The 21,946-nt window shown below is 44.1% G+C and overlaps 1 protein-coding gene across 4 annotated transcripts in view; it reads left to right on the top strand.

Moving 5' to 3' along the window:
- The window catches only part of unc13d (unc-13 homolog D (C. elegans)), a 198,255-nt gene that overhangs the window by 140,104 nt on the left and 36,205 nt on the right, over positions 1-21,946 (top strand). For all 4 annotated transcript variants that reach the window (XM_088000394.1, XM_088000396.1, XM_088000395.1 and 1 more), the window contains one exon: positions 19,075-19,154. In XM_088000394.1, the coding sequence (XP_087856520.1) occupies positions 19,075-19,154 (80 nt within the window). The remainder of the gene's footprint in view (positions 1-19,074; positions 19,155-21,946) is intronic.

Genomic DNA, 21,946 nt, shown 5'->3' with positions numbered 1-21,946 from the left:
GCTCCTCAGGGTAAGTGTTTTTAATCAACATCTTCAGAAATGATGCACCTTGCTGCAGACGGGACTTGTACACAAATCTTCTAGCTCAGAGGTAGAGATGTTACCACTGCATAACAAGAACCTAGTTCCCCATGTTACTACCCTAGACCCAACCAATTTGCCCATCCATGAGAAGTTCACTGATTACACAATATTCAGCAACATTCACAACTTCTCACATACTGAAGCAGTCCATGTCAAATGCAACAAGATCCGGACAATTTACAGGCTTGTGCTGAAAAGTGGCAAGTAACATTTGTGCCACACAGATGCCAGGTAATGATCATCTCCAATAAGAGACAGTTTAACCAATGTCCCTTGATATTTTTCCCATCACTTGATCTGTTACTATCACTATCCTGTGGTTACCATTGACCAGAAACTGAACCAGATTAGCCATATAAGTACAATGGCTACAAGAGTAGGTCAGAGGTTAGGAATCCTGAATCGCATAAATCGCCAATCCCCAATACCTGTCCACCACATACAATGCACAATTCAGAAGAATGTTGGAATACTCCCCACTTGCCTAGATGAGTGCAGCTCCAACAACACAATCCAGGTCAAAGCAGCCCGCTTGATTGGCACTACATCCTGAAACATGCAGTCAGTCCACAACCAGTGCTCAGTAGTAGCACTGTGTATTATCTACAAGATGCACTGCGTGAAATTCGCCAAAGCTGCTCAGATAGTGCCTTTCAAACTGACAACCACTTCCATCTAGAAAGATAATGGCAGCACATCCATGGGGGCCTCCAAGCCACTCACCATCCTGACCTGGAAATATATTGCCATTCCTTCAGTGGTATTGACTCAATATCCTGGACTTCCCTCCCTAACAGCACTGTGGGTCTACCTACAGAAGTTGAACTGCAGCAGTTCAAGGTGGCAGCTCATCCTCACTTTCCCGAATGCAGCTAGGGACAGGCAAGAAAGTGCTGTCCCAGCCAGTAATACCCACTTCTTGCAAGTGAACAATAAGAGTTATAGAGTCTTACAGTACGGAGACAGGCTCTTTGTTCCAAACTGGTGCATACTGACCAAAACATCCATCCACGCTAACCCCATTTTCCTGCACTTGGCCCATATCCTTCTAAACCTTTCCTGTCCATGTATTTGTCCAAATGCCTTTTAAATGTTGTTAATGTACCTGCCTCAACCATTTCTGCTGGCAGCTCATTCCATATGCATACAGCCTTCTCTGTTTTTTTTAAAAAAATTGTCCTTCAGGTTCTCTTTTATTCTTTCACCTCTAAACTTAAACGGATGCCCCTAAGTCTTCAATTCTCCAACCCTGGGGAAAAGACTGAGTGAATACACTCAATCTGTGCCTCTCACTATCTTGTACACCTCTAAGTTACGCCCTCAGTCGCCTACACTCGAAAGAAAAAGGTCCTAGGTTGTCCAGTCTCTCCCTATAACTCAGACTATTGAGTCCAGGCAACATCCTTGAAAATGTCTTCTGCACTCTTTCCAGTTTAGTAACATCCTTCCTATAACAAGGTGACAAAACTGAACACAATACTTCAAGTAAGGCCTCACCAACATCTTTTACAACTGCAACATAACTTCCCAATTTCTATACTCAATCCCTTTACTTAAGGCCAGTGTGCCAAAAGCCATCTTCACTACCCTGCCTGCCTGTGAATCCACTTTTAGAGAACTGTGAATCTGAACTCCAAGGCCCCTCTGTTCCACAACACCCCTTAAGGCCGTACCATTCACCATGAAACTCCTACCTTGATTTGACTTTCCAAAATGGAAGACCTCACACTTATCTATATCCATCTATCTGCCATTTCTTGACCCACTTCCCCAGCTGATCAAGGTCCTGCTGCAATTTCTGACAACCTTCCTCACTATCCATGATACCGGCTATTTTAGTGTCATCAGCAAACTTACTAATCATGCCTTTTACATTCTCATTCAAATCATTGATGTAGATAACAAACAGCAGTAGGCCCAGCACCGACCCCTGAGACACTCCACTAGTCACAGACCTCCAGTCTGACAGCATCCTTCCACTCTTACCCTCTGCTTCCTACCATTAAGCCAATTGTGTATCCAATTTGCCAGCATCCGATCTAACCTTCCAGAGCAGCCTACCATGTGGAACCTTATCAAAGGCCTTACTGAAATCCTTATAGACTACGTCTACCACCCTGCCCTCGTCAACCTTGCTGGTCACTTCATCGAAGAACTTTAATAAATTTGTGAGGCATGATCTCCCATGCATAGAGCCATGCTGACTATTCATAATCAAACTCTGTCTTTCCAATTTTATCTCTTAGAATCTTCTCAAATAACTTACATACCACAGATGCTAAGCGTACTGGTCTATAGTTCCCAAGCTTTTCTTTGCTGCCCTTCTTGAATAATGGCGCAAAATTCGCTATTCTCTCGTCTTCTGGGACCTTACCTGTGGCTAATGATGATGCAAAAATACCAGCCAGGGCCCCTGCAATTTCTTCTCTAGCCTCTTGTAGTATTCTTGGATACATCTGGTCAGGACCACGCGATTTATCCATTTTCATACATTCTAATACATCCAACACCACCTCGAATATGATATGGACTCTCCCCAAGATATCACTAAATGATAACATGTCTGAACATCTCCTGTTCTTCCTCTCGGAAAAGTACAACATTCTCCTGGTTTAGAGTTGTTTCTAGATTTTTGTTTCCTCTATCATGAAGACAGAAGAAAAATCTTTGTTCATCTTTTTCTAAAGAGTTGATCACGTAACTGTGTGGCTGGAGTCACGTGTAGGCCAAACCAGGTGAGGATGGCAAATTTCCCTCCTTAAAGGACATGAATGAACCTGTTTAGTTTTTATGTCTCTCAATGATTGTTCATAGTCATCATTACTAGAGCTAGCTTTTTTTTTCATCATGTAATTGAGAAAGTTACACTCCATTCCATCATAAAACCTACTAAGATTCAAAACCCTGTTGCCAGAGAATTGAGTTGGCTCCTTTTGGAATTCTAAACCGGTCTGTGCACAGATGCTGCCAGGCCAGCTCAACTTCACCAGCACTTTATTTTTAATTCAGATCTCTATCATCACCAGTATTTTGTTTTACTTTGTCTTTATTTATGGAAATATCTTTAAATTCCTTATTCTCACAGTACCCAATGTTCCCTGTAATATGTAAGATAATTCTTGTTTCCCACCATGTTCTCTTATTTCCCCAGTTTTTGGGGATGGTGATGAATTGGAGGTGAGTGCTACTCACCAACTGACAATCTGCCCCTCCCTGCCTATTTGCAGGACTGCAGTGGGAGGTTACGCTAACTGGGTGTGAACAGCTGGGATGGTCCAGTTCTCTAAACTGGGAATCTCGGAGTGAATAGTTGTTATGTAGAAGTTTTTCAGCCACCATCGCTGTAACTTGACAGTGGGGATGAGGATTAATGACCACAATTGACTGTGGAGACACCCTTCAGTAAAGGGGTTTGATGGAGAGGAGCAGGGGAGTTTATGCAGGGAGGATGTCAGTGGACAGAGGCTGTGGACTGGTGGGTCTATGAATTCCGCCTCTTCCCCAGGACCTGGTATTTACAGGGGCGCTCCCCCAATTCCAACCGCACCATGTGACCTCAGCCTGGGGGCTCACACGCGCTCTCAAACTCTAGGTGTTGGCCACCATCTGAACTATAGCTCCCATCAGGCCCTGCAGACCACACCTCTGTCTAACGCCAAGCTGCGGCCATCACTGGGTAAGTGCAGGGCCCGAAAGGCAGCATGGGTAATGACCATCCAATGTGTGTTGGAAGAAGTGAGCGGATCAGAAAGTTGTGTGGAGAGAAAAATAGTTAATGTCTAGAGTCTGATCTAACTTTTGTTCAGAACTGAAAAGGGGTGGAAAATGCTGTGTTTTTGAAAATTATTATTATTACTGTAGACAGTGGGGGAGTAAGCACGAGGGGAACAGATGGTGAGGGTGCCTGGGGTCTAAACTAGAGGGTAATAGGTTTTAAGGTGAAACGGGAAAGATTTAAAAGGGAGCTGAGGGTGTATGGATTGAGTTGTCAGAGGAAGTGGTGGAGACTGGTATGATTACAGCATTTTAAAGGCATCTGGATGGTTACATTAATGGGTTTAATAGGTAATTGGGCAAATGCTGGTAAATGGGATTAGATCGGATTGGAATTCTGGTTGGTGTGGATGAGTTGGACTGAAGGGCCTGTTTCCAAGCTGTATGACACACTCTATAAGCTTGTGCAATTTGGAAGAGGGAAGTGTGGAGGATAGAGAGGATGGAAGGAAGAGCGAGCAAGGAAGGACTAATGGAAAAATAAAGGGAGCTAACAGCAAACTGCATTGACATGGTGTCTTCATTCCAGTAAAACACACCAATCATTGAATAGTACTGTTATAAAGCATAATTTAACAAAGCCACATGATTGATAACTAGCTTGATGGAGATTTTTGAAGTGGTGACAGAGGGTTGCTGAGGGCGAGGCTGTAGATGTGGTTTATGTAGACTTCCGGAAGGTATTCAATATAGTGCAAATGAATAGACTTGAGAAAGGTTACAGTTTATGGAATAAAAGGGACAGCAGGAGCAACATGAATGTAAAAATGTCTAGAGACAGGAAGCAGGTTATAGTTAATGGAATGTTTGTTTGTTGTTTTTCCAATATTGGGAGCCTTGCTTTTCCTGATATATAGAGTCATAGAGATGTACAGCATGGAAACAGACCATTTGGTCCAACACATCCATGCTGACCAGATATCCCAACCCAATCTAGTCCCACCTGCCAGCACCTGGCCCATACCCTCAACCCTTCCTATTCATATATCCATCCAAATGCCTTTTTAAATGGTGCAATTGTACCAGCCTCCTCCACTTCCTCCGCCAGCTCATTCCATAGACGTACTACTCTGTGTTCGCAGGTAAAGGGACGGCTGGAAAATGGGAAGCCTTCAAAAATGAGATAACGAGAATCCAGAGAAAGTATATTCCTGTTAGGGTGAAAGGAAAGGCTGGTAGGTATAGGGAATGCTGGATGACTAAAGAAATTGAGGGTTTGGTTAAGAAAAAGAAGGAAGCATATGTCAGATATAGACAGGATAGATCGAGTACAAAGGCAGTGGAAGTATACTTAAGAGGGAAATCAGGAGGGCAAAAAGGGGACATGAGATAGCTTTGGCAAATAGAGTTAAGGAGAATCCAAACATTAAGGACAAAAGGGTAACTAGGGAGAGAATAGGGCCCCTCAAAGATCAGCAAGGCGGCCTTTGTGTGGAGCCGCAGAAAATGGGGAAGATACTAAATGAATATTTTGCATCAGTATTTACTGAAAAGGATATGGAAGATATAGAATGTAGGGAAATAGATAGTGACGCCTTGCAAAATGTCGATATTACAGAAGAGGAAGTGCTGGATATCTTGAAACCCATAAAGATGAATAAATCCCCAGGACCTGATCAGGTGTACCCTAGAACTCTGTGGGAAGCTAGAGAAGTGATTGCTGGGCCTCTTGCTGAGATATTTGTATCATCAATAGTCACAGGTGAGGTGCCAAAAGAATCAGAAAATTGTCTTGTACACACTTAACAAATTCCTCTCCATCTAAACCCTTAACACGATGACAGTCCCAGTCTACGTTTGGAAAGTTAAAATCTGACCGTAACCACCTTATTATTCTGACAGATACCTGAGATCTCCTTACAAGTTTGTTTCTCAATTTCCCTCTGACTATTAGGGGGTCTATAATACAATCCCAATAAGGTGATCATCCCTTTCTTACTTCTCAGTTCCACCCAAATAACTTCCCTGGATGTATTTCTGGGAATATCTTCCCTCAGCACAGCTGTAATGCTATCCCTTATCAAAAATGCCACTCCCCCTCCTCTCTTGCCTCCCTTTCTATCCTTTCTGTAGCATTTGTATCCTGGAACATTAAGCTGCCAGTCCTGCCCATCCCTGAGCCATGTTTCTGTAATTGCTATGATATCCCAGTCCCATGTTCCACTCCCCGAGTTCATCTGCCTTCCCTGTTAGTCCCTTTGCATTGAAATAAACGCAGTTTAATTTATTAGTCCTACCTTGTCGTTGTCTGCCCTGACTGTTTGACTCGCTTCTGTTCTCTCCAACTGATCACTTTCCTCACTATCTCCCTGGGTCCCACTCCCCCCACACCTAACTAGTTTAAATTCTCCCGAGCAGCTCTAGCAAATCTCCCTGCCAGTGTATTAGTCCCCTTCCAATTTAGGTGCAATCCGTCCTTCTTGTACAGGTTACTTCTACCCCAAAAGAGATTCCAATGATCCAAAAATGTGAATCCTCCTCCCATACACCGGCTCCCCAGCCATGCATTCATCTGCTCTATCCTCCTATTCCTCCCCTTACTAGCTTGTAGCACCGGGAGTAATCCAGATATTACTACTCTCGAGGACCACCTTTTTAAAGTCCTGCCTAACTCTCTAATCTCCCTTCAGAATCTCAACCTTTTCCCTTCCTATGTCATTCGTTCCAATGTGGACAATGACCTCTTGCTGGCCCCTCTCCCCAGTGAGAACATTCTGCACCCTCTCTGAGACATCCTTGATCCTGGCACCAGGGAAGCAACACACCATTCTGATTTTTCGCTGCTGGCCACAGAAACGTCTGTCTGTACCTCGGACTAGAGAATCCCCTCACACAATTGATCTCATGGAACCCGATGTACCCCTCTTTGCATTAGAGCCAGTCTCAATGCTGTTCGTGCTACGTTCCCCTGAGAATCCATCACCCCCTACATTTTCCAAAACCGCATATTTATTAATGATCTAGATCTTGGTGTGCAGGGGACAGTTTCATAATTTGTGACAGCACAAAATGTTGAAGAGTTAAAAACTGAAAAGGATGGTGTTGAGCTTCAAAAACATGTTGACAAGTTGGAGTGGGTGGATAGGAGGCAGATGAAGCTCAGTGTGAAAGGTGATACACTTCGGTAAAAAGAACTTGGGAAACAGCATAAATTAGAGGGTACTATTCTGTAGGAGCAGAAAGGGGTGCTGATGTACATTTTAATTAAAAATGGTACAACAGGTAGAAGGTGCAGTTAAAAAGTTGTCAGTATTATAGGAGCTTGGAAGACCAAAGAAGGAAGAATAAGGTGAATTTATTAAGAATACTATTTAGAGCTCAGCTGAAATGTACAGTCTAGGAGCCACACTATAGGAAGAATGAAAGCATTGGAGAGAGTACAGAAGGTTTACAAGAATCGATCCAGGGATGGGAAACTTCAGTTATTTAGACTGGAGAAGTTCAGTCTGTTCTCATAGAGTCATAGAGATGTACAGTAGGGAAACAGAACCTTCTGTCCAACCTGTCCATGCCGACCAGATATCCCAACCCAATCTAGTCCCATCTGCCAGCACCCGGCCCATATCCCTCCAAACCCTTCCTATTCATATAGCCATCCAAATGCCTTTTCAATGTTGCAATTGTACCAGCCTCCACCACTTCCTGGCAGCTCACCCTCTGTGAAAAAGTTGCCCCTGAGGTCTCTTCTTTATCTTTCCCCTCTCACCCTAAACCTATGCCCTCTAGTTCTGGACTCCCCCACCCCAGGTAAAAGACTTTGTCTATTTATCCTATCCATGTCCCTCAATTTTTTAAACCTCTATAAAGTCACCCCTCAGCCTCTAATGCTCCAGGGAAAACAGCCCCAGCCTGTTCAACCTCTGCCGATAGCTCAAATGTGCCATAGTGCCATAGTGATGTACAGCAGAGAAACAGACTCTTCGGTCCAACTTGTCCATGCCGACCAGATATCCTAAATTAATCTCGTCCCATATGCCAGCACTTGGCCTATATCCTTCTAAACCTTTGCTAATCACATACAACATTTCAAAGGCATAATTGGGTAATTGTACCAGCCTCCACACTTCCTCTGGCAGCTCATTCCATACACTTACCATGTTCAGCTGGAAAACATTGCCCCTTAGATTCCTTTTAAATCATTTCCCTCACACCTGAAGCCTGTGCCCCCAAGCTTTGGATTCACCTATCCTGGGTATAAGACCCTGGGATTTCACCCTATCCATGCCCCTCACAATTGTATCAACCACTAAGGTGACCTCCCAGCATCCGATGCTCCAGGGAAAACAGCCCCAGCCTATTCAGTCTCTCCCTATATAGCTCAAACCCTCAACCCTGGCATCTTCTTTGCGCATCTTTTCTGAACCTTTTCAAGCTTCACAATATCATTCCGATAGCGGGGAGACCAGGACTGAAAGCAGAATTCCAGAAGTGGCTGAATCAATGTGCTGTGCAGCCGCAAAATGACGTCCCAACTCCACTACTCAATGCACTGATCAGTCAAGGCAAGTACACCAAACACCTTCACTACCCTGCCTATCTATGATTCCAAGGAACTATGAACCTGCACTCCAAGGTCTCTTTGTTCAGCAACACTCCCCAGGACCTTCCCATTAAGTGTATAATTCCCGCCCTCATTTGCTTTTCCAAAATGGAGCACCTCACATTTATCTGAAATAAACTCGATCTGCCAATCCTCAGCCCATTTGATTGAATTCCCATTGTACTCTGAGGTAACCTTCTTCGCTGTCCAGTGCGCCTCCAATTTGGTGTCTACTGTAAACCTACTGTAAACTATACCTCATATATTTACATAGAAATCATTGATATAAATGATGAAAAGCAGTGGACCCAGCACCGATCCTTACACCATATTGCTCATCACAGGCCTCCAGTCCGAAAAGCACTACCCTCCATCTCCAACCTTCCAGCCAATGTGTATCCAAACAGCTGGTTCTCTCCGTATCCCATGGTGTCTAACTTGCTAACCAGTCTGTTATGTGGAACCTTTTTGAATGTCTTTCTTAAGTCCAAGTTAGTGATTTATGTACAAAGACATGCTGACTATCCGTAACCATTTCTTGCCTTTCTAATTACATATAAATCCTGTCTTTTAGAATGCCTTCCAACAGCTTGCCTGCCACTAACTTCAGGCTCACCAGTGTATTGTTCCCTGGCCTTTCCTGACCACCTTTCTCAAATAATGGCGCCTGTCTTGCAGCACCTCACCTATGGCTATTGATGATACAAATATCTCAGCGAGGGGTCCAGCAATCACTTCCTTAACTTCCCACAAAGATCTGTGATACACCTGATCAGATCCCACAGATTTATTCAGCTTTATGTATAAGACATCCAGTACAACCTCCTCTGTAATATGGACAGTTGTCAAGTTATCACTATTTATTTCTCCAAACTCTCTAGTTTCCATATCCTCTTTCAGTAAAAGCTGACATGAAATCCTCGGATAGTATCTCTCCCACCTTCTGTGGTTCCACAGACAGCCTTGTTGATCTTTGAGGGTTCCTATTCTCTGCCTGGTTACTCTTTTGTCCTTAGTGTTTTGTAGAATCTCTTTGGATTCTCCTTAAACCTCTTTTCCCCCCCAAAGCTATCTCAATCCTCCAACCCTGGCAACATCCTTGTAAATCTCTTCTGAACCTTTTCAGGTTTCACATCTTTCCGATAGGAAGGAGACCAGAATTGCATGCAATATTCGAACAGTGGCCTAACCAACATGACCTCCCAACTCCTGTACTCAATACTCTGACCAATAAAGGAAAGCATACCAAACGCTGCCTTCACTATCCGATCTACTTGTAACTCCACTTTCATGGAGCTATGAACATGCACTCCAAGATCTTTCTGTTCAGCAACACTCCCTAGGACCTTACCATTACATGTATACGTCCTGATCAGTTTTGCTTTCCTGAAATGCAGGACTTTGCATTTATCTGAATTAAACTCCATCTGCCACTTCTCAGCCCATTGGCCCATCTGGTCAAGATTCTGTTGTAATCTGAGGTAACCTCCTTCGCTGTCCACTACACCTCCAATTTTGGTGCCATCTGCAAACTTACTAACTGTACCTCTTATGCTCACATCCAAATCATTTAAGTAAATGACAAAAAGTAGAGGACACAGCACCGATCCTTGTGGCACTCCACTGGTCACAGGCCTTCAATCTGGAAAAACAACCCTCCACCACCACTGTCTTCTACTCTTGAGCCAGTTCTGTATCCAAATGGCTAGTTCTCCCTGTATTCCGTGAGATCTAACCAGTCTCCCATGTTGAACGCCTTACTGAAGTCCATCTACCACTCTGCCCTCATCAATCCTCTTTGTTACTTCCTCAAAAAACTCAATCAAGTTTGAGACATGATTTCCCATGCACAAAACCATGTTGACTATCCCTAATCAATCCTTGCCTTTCCAAATACACTACATCCTGTCCCTCAGGATTCCCTCCAACAACTTGCCCACCACTGATGTCAGGCTCACCGGTCTATAGTTCCCTGGCTTGTCCTTACCACCCTTCTTAAACAGTGGCACCATGTTTAGCCAACCTCTCACTTCCAGCACCTCACCTGTGACTATCAATGATACAAATATCTCAGCAAGAGGCCCAGCAATCACTTTCTAAATACTCAAATGTTATGAAGTTCCCATCCTTGCCACCTTGTCAAGCAGTGAGAATCAGATGCTCCCCACCCTCTGGGTGGCTTTATTTCCCCTTCAATCCCCTCTAAACCTCATACCCCTTATCATAAATCTATGGACCCTATTTATTGGCCCCTCTGCTATGGAAAAGAGCAAGGATTGGTCTCAATTGGGGGTAGGTTGATTTTAATTGAATCAGATGTGATTTGACCAGAGTGGACCAGGAGCAGATACTTTCAGGTAAATCTGTGTCCGATCTGGAAGATGCTTTCAAGAAAGAACTATGGAGACACTGCCAACTTTTGGAGTGCTGTGTACAGTTCTAGTCATCCTGTGATAAGAAGGATATTATTAAATTGGAGAAGGTTCAAAAAGGATTTACAAGGATGTTGCCAGGACTAGAAGGCCTGAGCTTTAAGAGAGGCTGGATAAACTGGGAATTTCACTGGAGACTAGGGAGTTGAGGAGCGACCTTTTATAGAAGTATATGAAATCATGAGGAATCTAGATAAAGTGAATAGCAAGGGTCTTTTCTCTAGCGCGGGGAAGTTCAGAACTAAGGGAAAGGGAAATATTTAAAAGGGATCTGTGGAACAATTTTTTTCTCACACGTAGTGGTTTGTATGTGGAATAAACTGCTAGAGGGAGTGGTAAATGCTGGCCCAATTACAACATTTTAGAAGACATTTGGACAGGTACATGAATATGAAAGGTTTAGAGAGATAGGGGCCATGTGTAGGCAGGTGGGACTAGTTTAGTTTGGGAAACTTGGTTGGCAGGAGCGAGTCAGACTAGAGGGTCTGTTTCCATGCTGTATGACTCTTTAACGTGTTCCAATAAAGAAAAAGGACGCAACCATCAAATCCTGTCATTCCTGGATATCAAAGAATATACAACATTGGATTAAGAGAAAGAGATTTTTGGCAGATATCAAGGCCTTAACACAGCAGAAATCCTAGAGATGGTCAGCATATGCAAGAGGGAACTTAGAAGGGAGATAGATTAGAGGAGCTGAAATGGGACATGAAAGGAATCTGGTACTGTTAGTCTAAAATGGAGCACATGACCATGGACTACTCTTCAGAATCTGTATCATTCTCGGATACATGCATCTACATTAAGGACAGACACCTCAGTACCTCAATCTACCACAAGCCCACAGATAACCTCATGAAGCTGCACTTCTCCACATTAAAGAAGCCATCCCAGATGGACAAGCCCTATGCATAGACAGGATCTGGTCAGATGAGGAGGAATGCAGTGGACACCTGAAGATTTTGAAGGATGCCCTAATAAGAATGCGATACGGTGCTCAGCTCATCGATCGCCAGTTCCAATGTGCCACAGTGGAAAAACTGCAATGACCTCTTCAGAAGACAGACCCATCTGGATTGGAGAGACCAAGCCATGTTCTTCGCAACCTTCAACATGTCATCGATGATGACTAACATCCTGCCAAGGTTATCCCAACACCTCCACTTCTGTGGGCGGCACGGTGGCACAGTGGTTAGCACTGCTGCCTCACAGCGCCAGAGACCCGGGTTCAATTCCCGCCTCAGGCGACTGACTGTGTGGAGTTTGCATGTTCTCCCCGTGTCTGCGTGGGTTTCCTCCGGGTGCTCCGGTTTCCTCCCACAGTCCAAAGATGTGCAGGGCCAGGTGAATTGGCCAGACTAAATTGCCCGTAGTGTTAGGTAAGGGGTAAATGTAGGGGTATGGGTGGGTTTCGCTTCGGCGGGTTGGTGTGGACTTGTTGGGCCGAAGGGCCTGTTTCCACACTGTAATCTAATCTAAATCTAATCAAACAACTGCCAAATCTTAACCAGACCATCATTCACAGCAAACTACCCAGCCTTCAGGGCACCATCGACCACAACACCTCGTAACCCTGCTGTGGCAATCTCAGCAAGACATGTCAGATTAACAACATGGATACTACCATCACACGTGGGAAAACCACCCACCATGTATACGACAGATACTCATGATTTAGCCAATGTTGCCTATCTCTTACGCTGCAGGCAAGGATGTCCTGAGACATGGTATGTTGGTGAGACCATGCAGATGCTACAACAATGGACACTGCACAACAATTGCCAGACAGGAATGGTACCCCCAAGTTGGGGAACACTTCAGCAGTCAAGGACAATCAGCTTCCAATTTCTGGGTAAGCGTCCTTTGAGAAAAGCAACAACACAGAATCGCTGAGCAGAAACTGTCAGCCAAGTTCCATACCCATGAAGGCTGCCTCAACCATGATCTTGGGTTTGTGTTGCACTACATGTGACCCCACCACACTGTTCTGTATCTATAAAATCTTCCTTACTGTCCTGTTTTGAGACCATAATCTTGGTAAATTGTTATGACCTCTCTACCTTAAGTAATCCAAAACTGTACAACTTAATTATTACTTTGGGTTGGACCCTCGGCATGCAACTCTAACACCTATCATGTTATTCCAGTCAAATAAAAATCAAAAGAACTGTGGATGCTGTTAATCAGAGGGCAAAGGTTGCTGTGGGTGCTCAGCAGATCTGGTAGCATCTGTGAAGGAAAATTAGAGTTGATGTTTTGGATTTGGTGACCCTTCCTCTGGTTTTTCTTCACAGATGCTACTGGAATTTTCCAGCAACTCCTGTTTTTGTTCCATGTTATTCAGTCATTTGGTTTACCATTTTTGATTTTTTGTAATTATCTCCCTGCCTCATTTATTTGGATTAAAGGTTATCCCTTTGGTGGTGGTTTAGCTATTGACACTTTACTTACACCGTCTGACACCCTTGGTTACCTGCAGAGACTTATTATTCAACACTCCACTCACACAATTTGTACGATCTTTTGATCTCTCTGTCCATAAATTCTGTGATCTTCCCTCTCACTTCATCTGACGAAGGGCTATGCTCCGAAAGCTTGTGATTTTAAATAAACCTGTTGGATTATAACCTGGTGTTTGTGTGATTTTGAAGAATGGAGCAGAGATACAGACCAGTCAGTGGCAGGGAAACAATTGGAAGTAATTCTGAGGGATAGAATTAATGTCCATTTGGAGAGTTAAGGATTGTCAAGAACAGTCAGCATGGTTTTGTTTTTTGTAATCCCCTGTTTTTTTTTCAGTGTAAGACACAAGGTGCACGAATCTTTATTCAAATTTCTACCACTAGTAAGCAAAGAAACACCCAAGTGACCAATGACAAGCAGTGCCCTTCACATCAAAGGGCAATGCTATGTGATCAAACAGTGAAGGGGAGAGCAGGGATTAAATCAAAATAGAGTTGGAGGGGGACAGCATGGTTTTATTGAGGGGAGGGTGTGTCTGACCAATTTGATTGAAGATTTTTGAAGAGGTGACCTGGTGTATAGTCTACTTGGACTTCAACAAGGCTTTTGATAAGGTCTTCCGTGGGAGAATGATGGCAAATGTAAGCGCCCATGGTAGCCTAAGACCAATGACAAATTGGATCCACAGTTGGCTGAGTGTCAGGAAGCAGAGGGAATGTTTGAGGGGTAATTTTCCAATTGGAAGTCTGTCCAGTGAGGGTGGGGTTCCACAGGAGTCCCAGGTATTGGGACCCCTGCTGACTGTGGTTTGTAGAAATGATTTAGACTTGACTGCAGGAGGGTTGGTTTGGAAATCCTTAGAACATTGGAAGATATAGATGCGCTGATCAGTGGCAAATAGAATTCGATCATTTGGGCAGAACAGACAAGGTGAGGGAATACATGGTGACAGGCAGGACCCTGGGAAGCACCAAATCAGAGGAACCTTGGTGTGCATGTACACTGGTCCATTAAGGTATCCGAACAGATGTATAAAATGGTTAAGAAGGTATATGGTATACTCATCTTTATTAGTCAGGCATAGAGTTTAAGAGCAGTGGATCATGATTAAATTGTATTGGTTGGGCCACAGCTAGTATATATAGTTCAGGAATCCAACTTCTGGGGGCGGGGGGGGGGGGAAAGTGATAGCACTGGAGAGGGTGTAGAGGAGATTATCAGGATACTGTCTGGGCTGGAGAGTTCCAGTTATGAAGACAGATTGGAGAGACTGAGATTGTTTTGCTTAGAGTACAAGAGTTGGCAGGTCATATTACAATTGTAATGAGAGGGGACGAAAAGAGAAAATGCTGGAAAATCTCAGCAGGTCTGGCAGCATCTGTAAGGAGAGAAAAGAGCTGACGTTTTGAGTCTAACTGACCCTTTGTCAAATGAGAGGGGACATTATTGAGATGTATAAAATTACGAGGGATAGGCTAGACAGGAAGAAACGTTTCTTCTTTATAAAGGATCATTGACCAGGGCATAGATTAAAGGTAAGAGACGGAAGGTTTAGAGGAGATGTGAGGAAAATATTTTTCGTCCAGAGGGAGGTTGGAATCTGAAACACAATCTGTAAGGGTTGTACAGGCAGAAACCCTCATAATATTTAAGAAATATTTGGATGTGCACTAGTGATGCCAATGTATACAAGGTGGCAATGTATACAAGGCGGCAATGTATACAAGGTGTGGGCGGCACGGTGGCACGGTGGTTAGCACTGCTGCCTCACAGCGCCAGAGACCCGGGTTCAATTCCCGACTCAGGCGACTGACCGTGTGGAGTTTGCACACTCTCCCCGTGTCTGCGTGGGTTTCCTCCGGGTGCTCTGGTTTCCTCCCACAGTCCAAAGATGTGCAGGTCAGGTGAATTGGCCATGCTAAATTGTCCATAGTGTTAGGTAAGGGGTAAATGTAGGGGTATGGGTGGTTTGCGCTTCGGTGGGTTGGTGTGGACTTGTTGGGCTGAAGGGCCTGTTTCCACACTGTAAAGTAATCTAAAGGCTATGAGCTAGGTGTTGGAAAATGAGATTGGAATAGTTAATGGGCTGTTTTTGACTGGCATAGATGCAATGAGCTGAAGGGCATTTTTCTATGCTACAGACCTGTCTGACTGTATATGAGGAAATGTTCCTTCCCATTTTTCCTATCACCGCCCCTCATATCCCTCTCAGCTCTAAGGAAAGCAACCTAGTCTGCCCAATCTTTCCTTATAACTGAATCGCTCCAGACTAGGCAACATCCTAGTGAATCTCTCTACACCCTCTTTTGTACAATCCCAACCTTCCTATCATGTGATAACCACGGTGCTCCAGTTGTGGCCTAATTAGCATTATATAAAGCTATATCATGACTTTTGTATTCAGTGCCTTGACTAATAAAGTATAATGTCCGCTCTGTGAAGTGTCATCTAAACTCAAAACGTTAGCTTGTTTTATCTCCATGGATGCTGCCTGACCTGCTGTGTTCTCCAGCATTTTTCATTTTCAGAAGTGTCCCATATGCCTTTTTAATAATCTTATCTACCTGTCCTGTTGAACATGCACACAGAGGTCCCTCTGATTCCCTGTACTTCCTAGGGTCCTACTGTTCATTGTGTACTCCTTGCATTGTCAGTCCTCCCAAAATGCATCACCTTGCACTTTTTAGGATTAAATTCCATTTGTCTGTTCTCCCATCTGTCCAGCCTATCTATATTTTCTGTCTAAAGCTTTCCTCCCTGCTGTTTACCATACCATGAATTTTTGTTTTCTTTGTGAACTTACTGATCATACCTGCTCCACTCATATAGGATGATAGGACAGGGAAACGGTCTGGGTGGTTACTCTTCGGAGGGTAGGTGTGGACTTCTTGGGCTGAAGGGGCAGTTTCCACACTGTAGGGATTCTAATAATTCTAAAATAAAGATCGTTAGAGCTCCTCTCTTGCCTCCCACAGCAGCTTTGAATACATTTCATGTGGGCTTGGAGAGTTGTCCTACATTGTCTTTCTCTATAATGATTACAGAGTACACATTTAAGAGTACACATTTAAAACCTCGCTTACATCTTGGGGCACCACACCTATTGCTAATTTTATCCCTAATGGTCCTAATTTTGTTGCGCCAAATATATTTATAAAATACGTTTTGAGCTTTCCTTTATTTTACCCACCAGTGTTTTCTCATTCTCCCCATCACTCTCCTAATTTATTTTTAAGTAACATCCTGGAGTTTCTATGCTTCTCTTAGACTTCACCTGTTTGGGCTCTTGGAATCTGCCAAAATCTTACCTTTTTTTCCTTATCCCCAAACATATACAGCCCTTGACACACAGCGGTCTGTGGTCTTGTTGGTCCCACCCTGCACCTTTATAGGAACATGTTGGCCCTCTGCATTATTCCTGACCTTGACCTATTCCTGATGAAGGGCTTTTGCCTGAAACGTCGATTTTCCTGCTCCTCGGTTGCTGCCTGACCTGCTGTGCTTTTCCAGCACCGCTCTGATCTAAACCATGGTTGATACTGGGTGAGTTAGCATAGAGGGAAGAGAAACCAGCGATGGGTGGATTTCATGGGTTGCCATGAGTTAACACCAAGTTGGCACACAAACTTGGCATATAGGCTATAAAGTGTCATGGGTGTGTGTACAGGGTCATTTTTTGGAAATGAGGGTACGAGGGATTGTGGAGGTGGCCACAGGGATGTACTTTGGAATTGGAGGATGTGGGAGTTATGATGGGTTGATATAGGGAGGTGAGGAATATTGTTTATATTATTCCTTTTAAAAAATTGAACAGTTCTGGACCCCTGAGTAAGGGCATCTGGCCAGCTTGTCTCTTAATCCAGTGTCCTCCTCAATAATTCTGAGGTCACCGACCCTGACGTCTAATGTTGTCTGCACACCCAGAAAGTCTGGTGTCCAGGAGCAGCCATTTTTAGATTCAAAGTTTGTGAGAAGATTTGTAGCTCGGGTGCTCTTGTTGTGGTTCTGTTTGCCGAGCTGGGAATTTGTGTTGTAGACGTTTCGTCCCCTGTCTAGGTGACATCCTCAGTGCTTAGGAGCCTCCTGTGAAGCGCTTCTGTGATGTTTCCTCCAGCATTTATAGTGGTTTGAATCTTCCGCTTCCGGTTGTCAGTTCCAGCTGTCCGTTGCAGTGGTTGGTATATCGGGTCCAGGTCGATGTGCTTATTGATTGAATCTGTGGATGAGTGCCATGCCTCTAGGAATTCCCTGGCTGTTCTCTGTCTGGCTTGTCCTACAATAGTAGTGTTGTCCGAGTTGAATTCATGTTGCTTGTCATCTGCGTGTGTGGCTACTAAGGATAGCTGGTCGTGTCGTTTCATGGCTAGTTGGTGTTCATGGATGCGGATCGTTAGCTGTCTTCCTATTTGTCCTATGTAGTGTTTTGTGCAGTCCTTGCATGGGATTTTGTACACTACATTGGTTTTGCTCATGCTGGGTATCGGGTCCTTCGTTCTGGTGAGTTGTTGTCTGAGAGTGGCTGTTGGTTTGTGTGCTGATATGAGTCCTAGTGGTCGCAGTACTCTGGCTGTCAGTTCGGAAATGCTCTTGATGTGTGGTAGTGTGGCTAGTCCTTTGGGTTGCGCAATTTCATCAATAGATGCCTAAGGGAAAGACAACGGAACGAGGACATGCCGCAACTAGCCACAAAACGACACGACCGGCTATCCTTAGTAGCCACACACGCAGATGACAAGCAACATGAATTCGACTGGGACAACACTACTATTATAGGACAAGCCAAACAGAAAACAGCCAGGGAATTCCTAGAGGCATGGCACTCATCCACAGATTCAATCAATAAGCACATCGACCTGGTCCCAATATACTGACCACTGCAGCGGACAGCTGGAACTGACAACCGGAAGTGGCAGATTCAAACCACTACAAATGCCGGAGGAAAGATCACAGAAGCGCCCTGTATTAATAGATGCCTAAGGGAAAGACAAAGGAACGAGGACATGCCGCAACCCAAAGAACTAGCCACACTACCATACATCAAGAGCATTTCCGAACTGACAGCCAGACTACTGCGACCACTAGGACTCATATCAGCACACAAACCACCAGCCACTCTCAGATAACAACTCACCAGAACGAAGGACCCGATACCCAGCATGAGCAAAACCAATGTAGTGTACAGCAAGGACTGCACAAAACACTACATAGGACAAACAGGAAGACAGCTAACGATCCGCATCCATGAACACCAACTAGCCATGAAACGACACGACCAGCTATCCTTAGTAGCCACACATGCAGATGACAAGCAACATGAATTCGACTGGGACAACACTACTATTATAGGACAAGCCAAACAGAGAACAGCCAGGGAATTCCTAGAGGCATGGCATTCATCCACAGATTCAATCAATAAGCACATCGACCTGGACCCAATATACCGACCACTGCAACGGACAGCTGGAACTGACAACCGGAAGCGGCAGATTCAAACCACTATAAATGCTGGAGGAAACATCACAGAAGCGCTTCACAGGAGGCTCCCAAGCACTGAGGATGTCACTTAGACAGGGGACGAAACGTCTGCAACACAAATTCCCAGCTCGGCGAACAGAACCACAACAGCCATTTTTAGAAGTTGGGTTCACACAGCTGACGTTTCTCCCAATTCTGTGCACCCAATTCCTAGAATGTTTCAGGGTAATTTTGCTTTAAAATGTAAACCTTTGTCAACTTAGATGTGCTATACTAACTTACACAAATTTGTTTATACTACTTTAGATGATTGTTCCTTTAATGAGCTTCCTGGAAAATGAGTTTGCATACATGGACACCAACCTAGTGCAAGAAAATTTTCAGAGGTCAGTAATTCAATAAACTTTCCGGTAGAAAGAAAATTATTTAAAATCACTGGAAATGTTGGAAATACACAACAGAATGCAGTCTATTTGGAAGAAGAAAAGAAAGTGAGGCAAAAGAGGAGGGGGAGTGACGTTTTTGACAAGGGATAGCATTACAGCTGGATTGAGGAGGGATATTCTCTGAAATAGTTCCAGGGAAGTTATTTGGGTGGAACTGAGAAGTAAGAAAGGGATGATCACCTTATTGGGTTTGTATTATAGACCCCCTAATAGTCAGAGGGAAATTGAGAAACAAACTTGTAAGGAGGTCTCAGTTATCTGTAAGAATATTAGGGTGGTTATGGTAGGGGATTTTAACTTTCCAAACATGGACTGGGACTGCCATAGTGTTAAGGGTTTAGATGGAGAGGAATTTGTTAAGTGTGTACAAGACAATTTTCTGATTCAGTATGTGGATGCACCTACTAGAGAAGGTGCAAAACTTGACCTACTCTTGGGAAATAAGGCAGGGCAGGTGACTGAGTGTCAGTGGGGGAGCACTTTGGGACCAGCAGCCATAATTCTATTAGATTTAAAATAGTGATGGAAAAGGATAGACCAGATCTAAAAGTTGAAGTTCTAAACTGAAGAAAGGCCAATTTTGACAGCATGAGGCAAGAACTTTCAAAAGCTGATTAGGGCAGATGTTCACAGGTAAAGGGAAGTCTGGAAAATGTGAAGCCTTCAAAAATGAGATAACGAGAATCCAGAGAAAGTATATTCCTGTTAGGGTGAAAGGAAAGGCTGGTAGGTATAGGGAATGCTGGATGACTGAAGAAATAGAGGGTTTGGTTAAGAAAAAGAAGGAAGCTTATGTAAAGTATAGACAGGATAGATCGAGTGAATTCTTAGAGTATGAAGGCAGGAGGAGTATACTTAAGAGGGAAATCAGGAGGGCAAAAAGGGGACATGAGATAGCTTTGGCAAATAGAGTTAAGGAGAATCAAAAGGATTCAAATACATTAAGGACAAAAGGGCAACTAGGGGGAGAGTAGGGCCCCTCACAGATCAGCAAGGCGGCCTTTGTGTGGAGCTGCAGAAAATGGGGGAGATACTATACTAGTATTATGCATCAGTATTTACAGTGGAAAAGAACAAAGAAGACAAAGAATGTAGGGAAATAGATGGTGATGTCTTGGAAAATGTCCATATTACAGAGGAGGAAGTGCTGGATGTCTTGAAACACATAAAAGTGGATAAATCCCCAGGATTTGATCAGGTATACCCTAGACTTCTGTGGAGAAAGTGAGGTCTGCAGATGCTGGAGATCAGAGCTGCAAATGTGTTGCTGGAAAAGCGCAGCAGGTCAGGCAGCATCCAGGGAACAGGAGAATCGACGTTTCGGGCATAAGCCCTTCTTCTGTGGGAAGCTAGGGAAGCAATTGTGGGGCCTCTTGCTGAGATATTTGCATCATCGATAGTCACATGAGGTGCTGGAAGACTGGAAGTTGATTAACATGGTGCCACTGTTTAAGAAAGGTGGTAAGGACAAGCCAGCGAACTATAGACCAGTGAGCCTGACGTCGGTGGTCGGCAAGTTGTTGGAGGGAATCCAAGGGACAGGATGTACATGTATTTGGAAAGGCAAGGACTGATTAGGGACAGTCAACATGGTTTTGTGCGTAGGAAATCATGTCTCACAAACTTGATTGAGTTTTTTGAAGAAGTAACAAAGAGGATTGATGAGGGCAGAGTGGTGATGTGATCTATTTGGACTTCAGTCAGGTATTTGACAAGGTTCCCCATGGGAGACTGGTTAGCAAGGTTAGATCTCATGGAATACAGGGAGGACTAGCCATTTGGATACAGAACAGGCTCAAAGGTAGAAGGGTGGTGGTGGAGGGTTGTTTTTCAAACTGGAGGCCTGTGACCAGTGGAGTGCCACAAGGATCAGTGTTGGGTCCACTTCTTTTCATCATTTATATAAGTGATTTGGATGTGAGCATGAGAGGCATAGTTGGTAAATTTGCAGATTACACCAAAATTGGAGGTAAAGAGGACAGCGAAGAAGGTTACCTCAGATTACAACAGGATCTTGATCAGATGGGCCAATGGGCTGAGAACTGGCAGATGGAGTATAATTTAGATAAATGTGAGGTGCTGCATTTTGGGAAAGCAAATCTTAGCAGGACTTATACACTTAATGGTAAGGTCCTAGGGAGTGTTGCTGAACAAAGAGACCTTGGAGTGCAGGTTCATAGCTCCTTGAAAGTAGAGACGCAGGTAGATAGGATAGTAAAGAAGGCATTTGGTATGCTTTCCTTTATTGGTCAGAGTATTGAGTACAGGAGTTGGGAGGTCATGTTGCGGCTGTACAAGCCATTAATTAGGCTACTGTTGGAATGTTGCGTGCAATTCTGGTCTCCTTCCTACTGGAAGGATGTTGTGAAACTTGAAAGGGTTCAGAAAAGATTTACAAGGATGTTGCCAGGGTTAGGGGATTTGAGCTATAGGGAGAGGTTGAATAGGCTGGGGCTGTTTTCCCTGGAATGTCAGAGGCTGAAGGGTGACCTTATAGAGGTTTATAAAATCATGATGGGCATGGATAGGATAAATAGACAAAGTCACTTCCCTGGGGTGGGGGTGTCCAGGACTAAAGGGCATAGATTTAGGGTGAGAGGGGAAAGATATAAAAGAGACCTAAGGGGTAACCTTTTCACGCAGAGGTGGTGTGTGTGGGGAATGACAGCGGAAGTGGTGGAGGCTGGTACAATTGCAACATTTAAAAGGCATTTGGATGGGTATATGAATAG

The sequence above is a fragment of the Chiloscyllium plagiosum genome, unplaced genomic scaffold (genome assembly GCF_037043375.1).
Source record: "Chiloscyllium plagiosum isolate Xiang-an unplaced genomic scaffold, Cpla_swu_hap1 HiC_scaffold_25, whole genome shotgun sequence".
NCBI classification, from domain to species: Eukaryota; Metazoa; Chordata; class Chondrichthyes; order Orectolobiformes; family Hemiscylliidae; genus Chiloscyllium; species Chiloscyllium plagiosum.
Note: the sequence above shows the minus strand (reverse complement) of the source record. Positions and strands in the feature narration are given on the sequence as shown.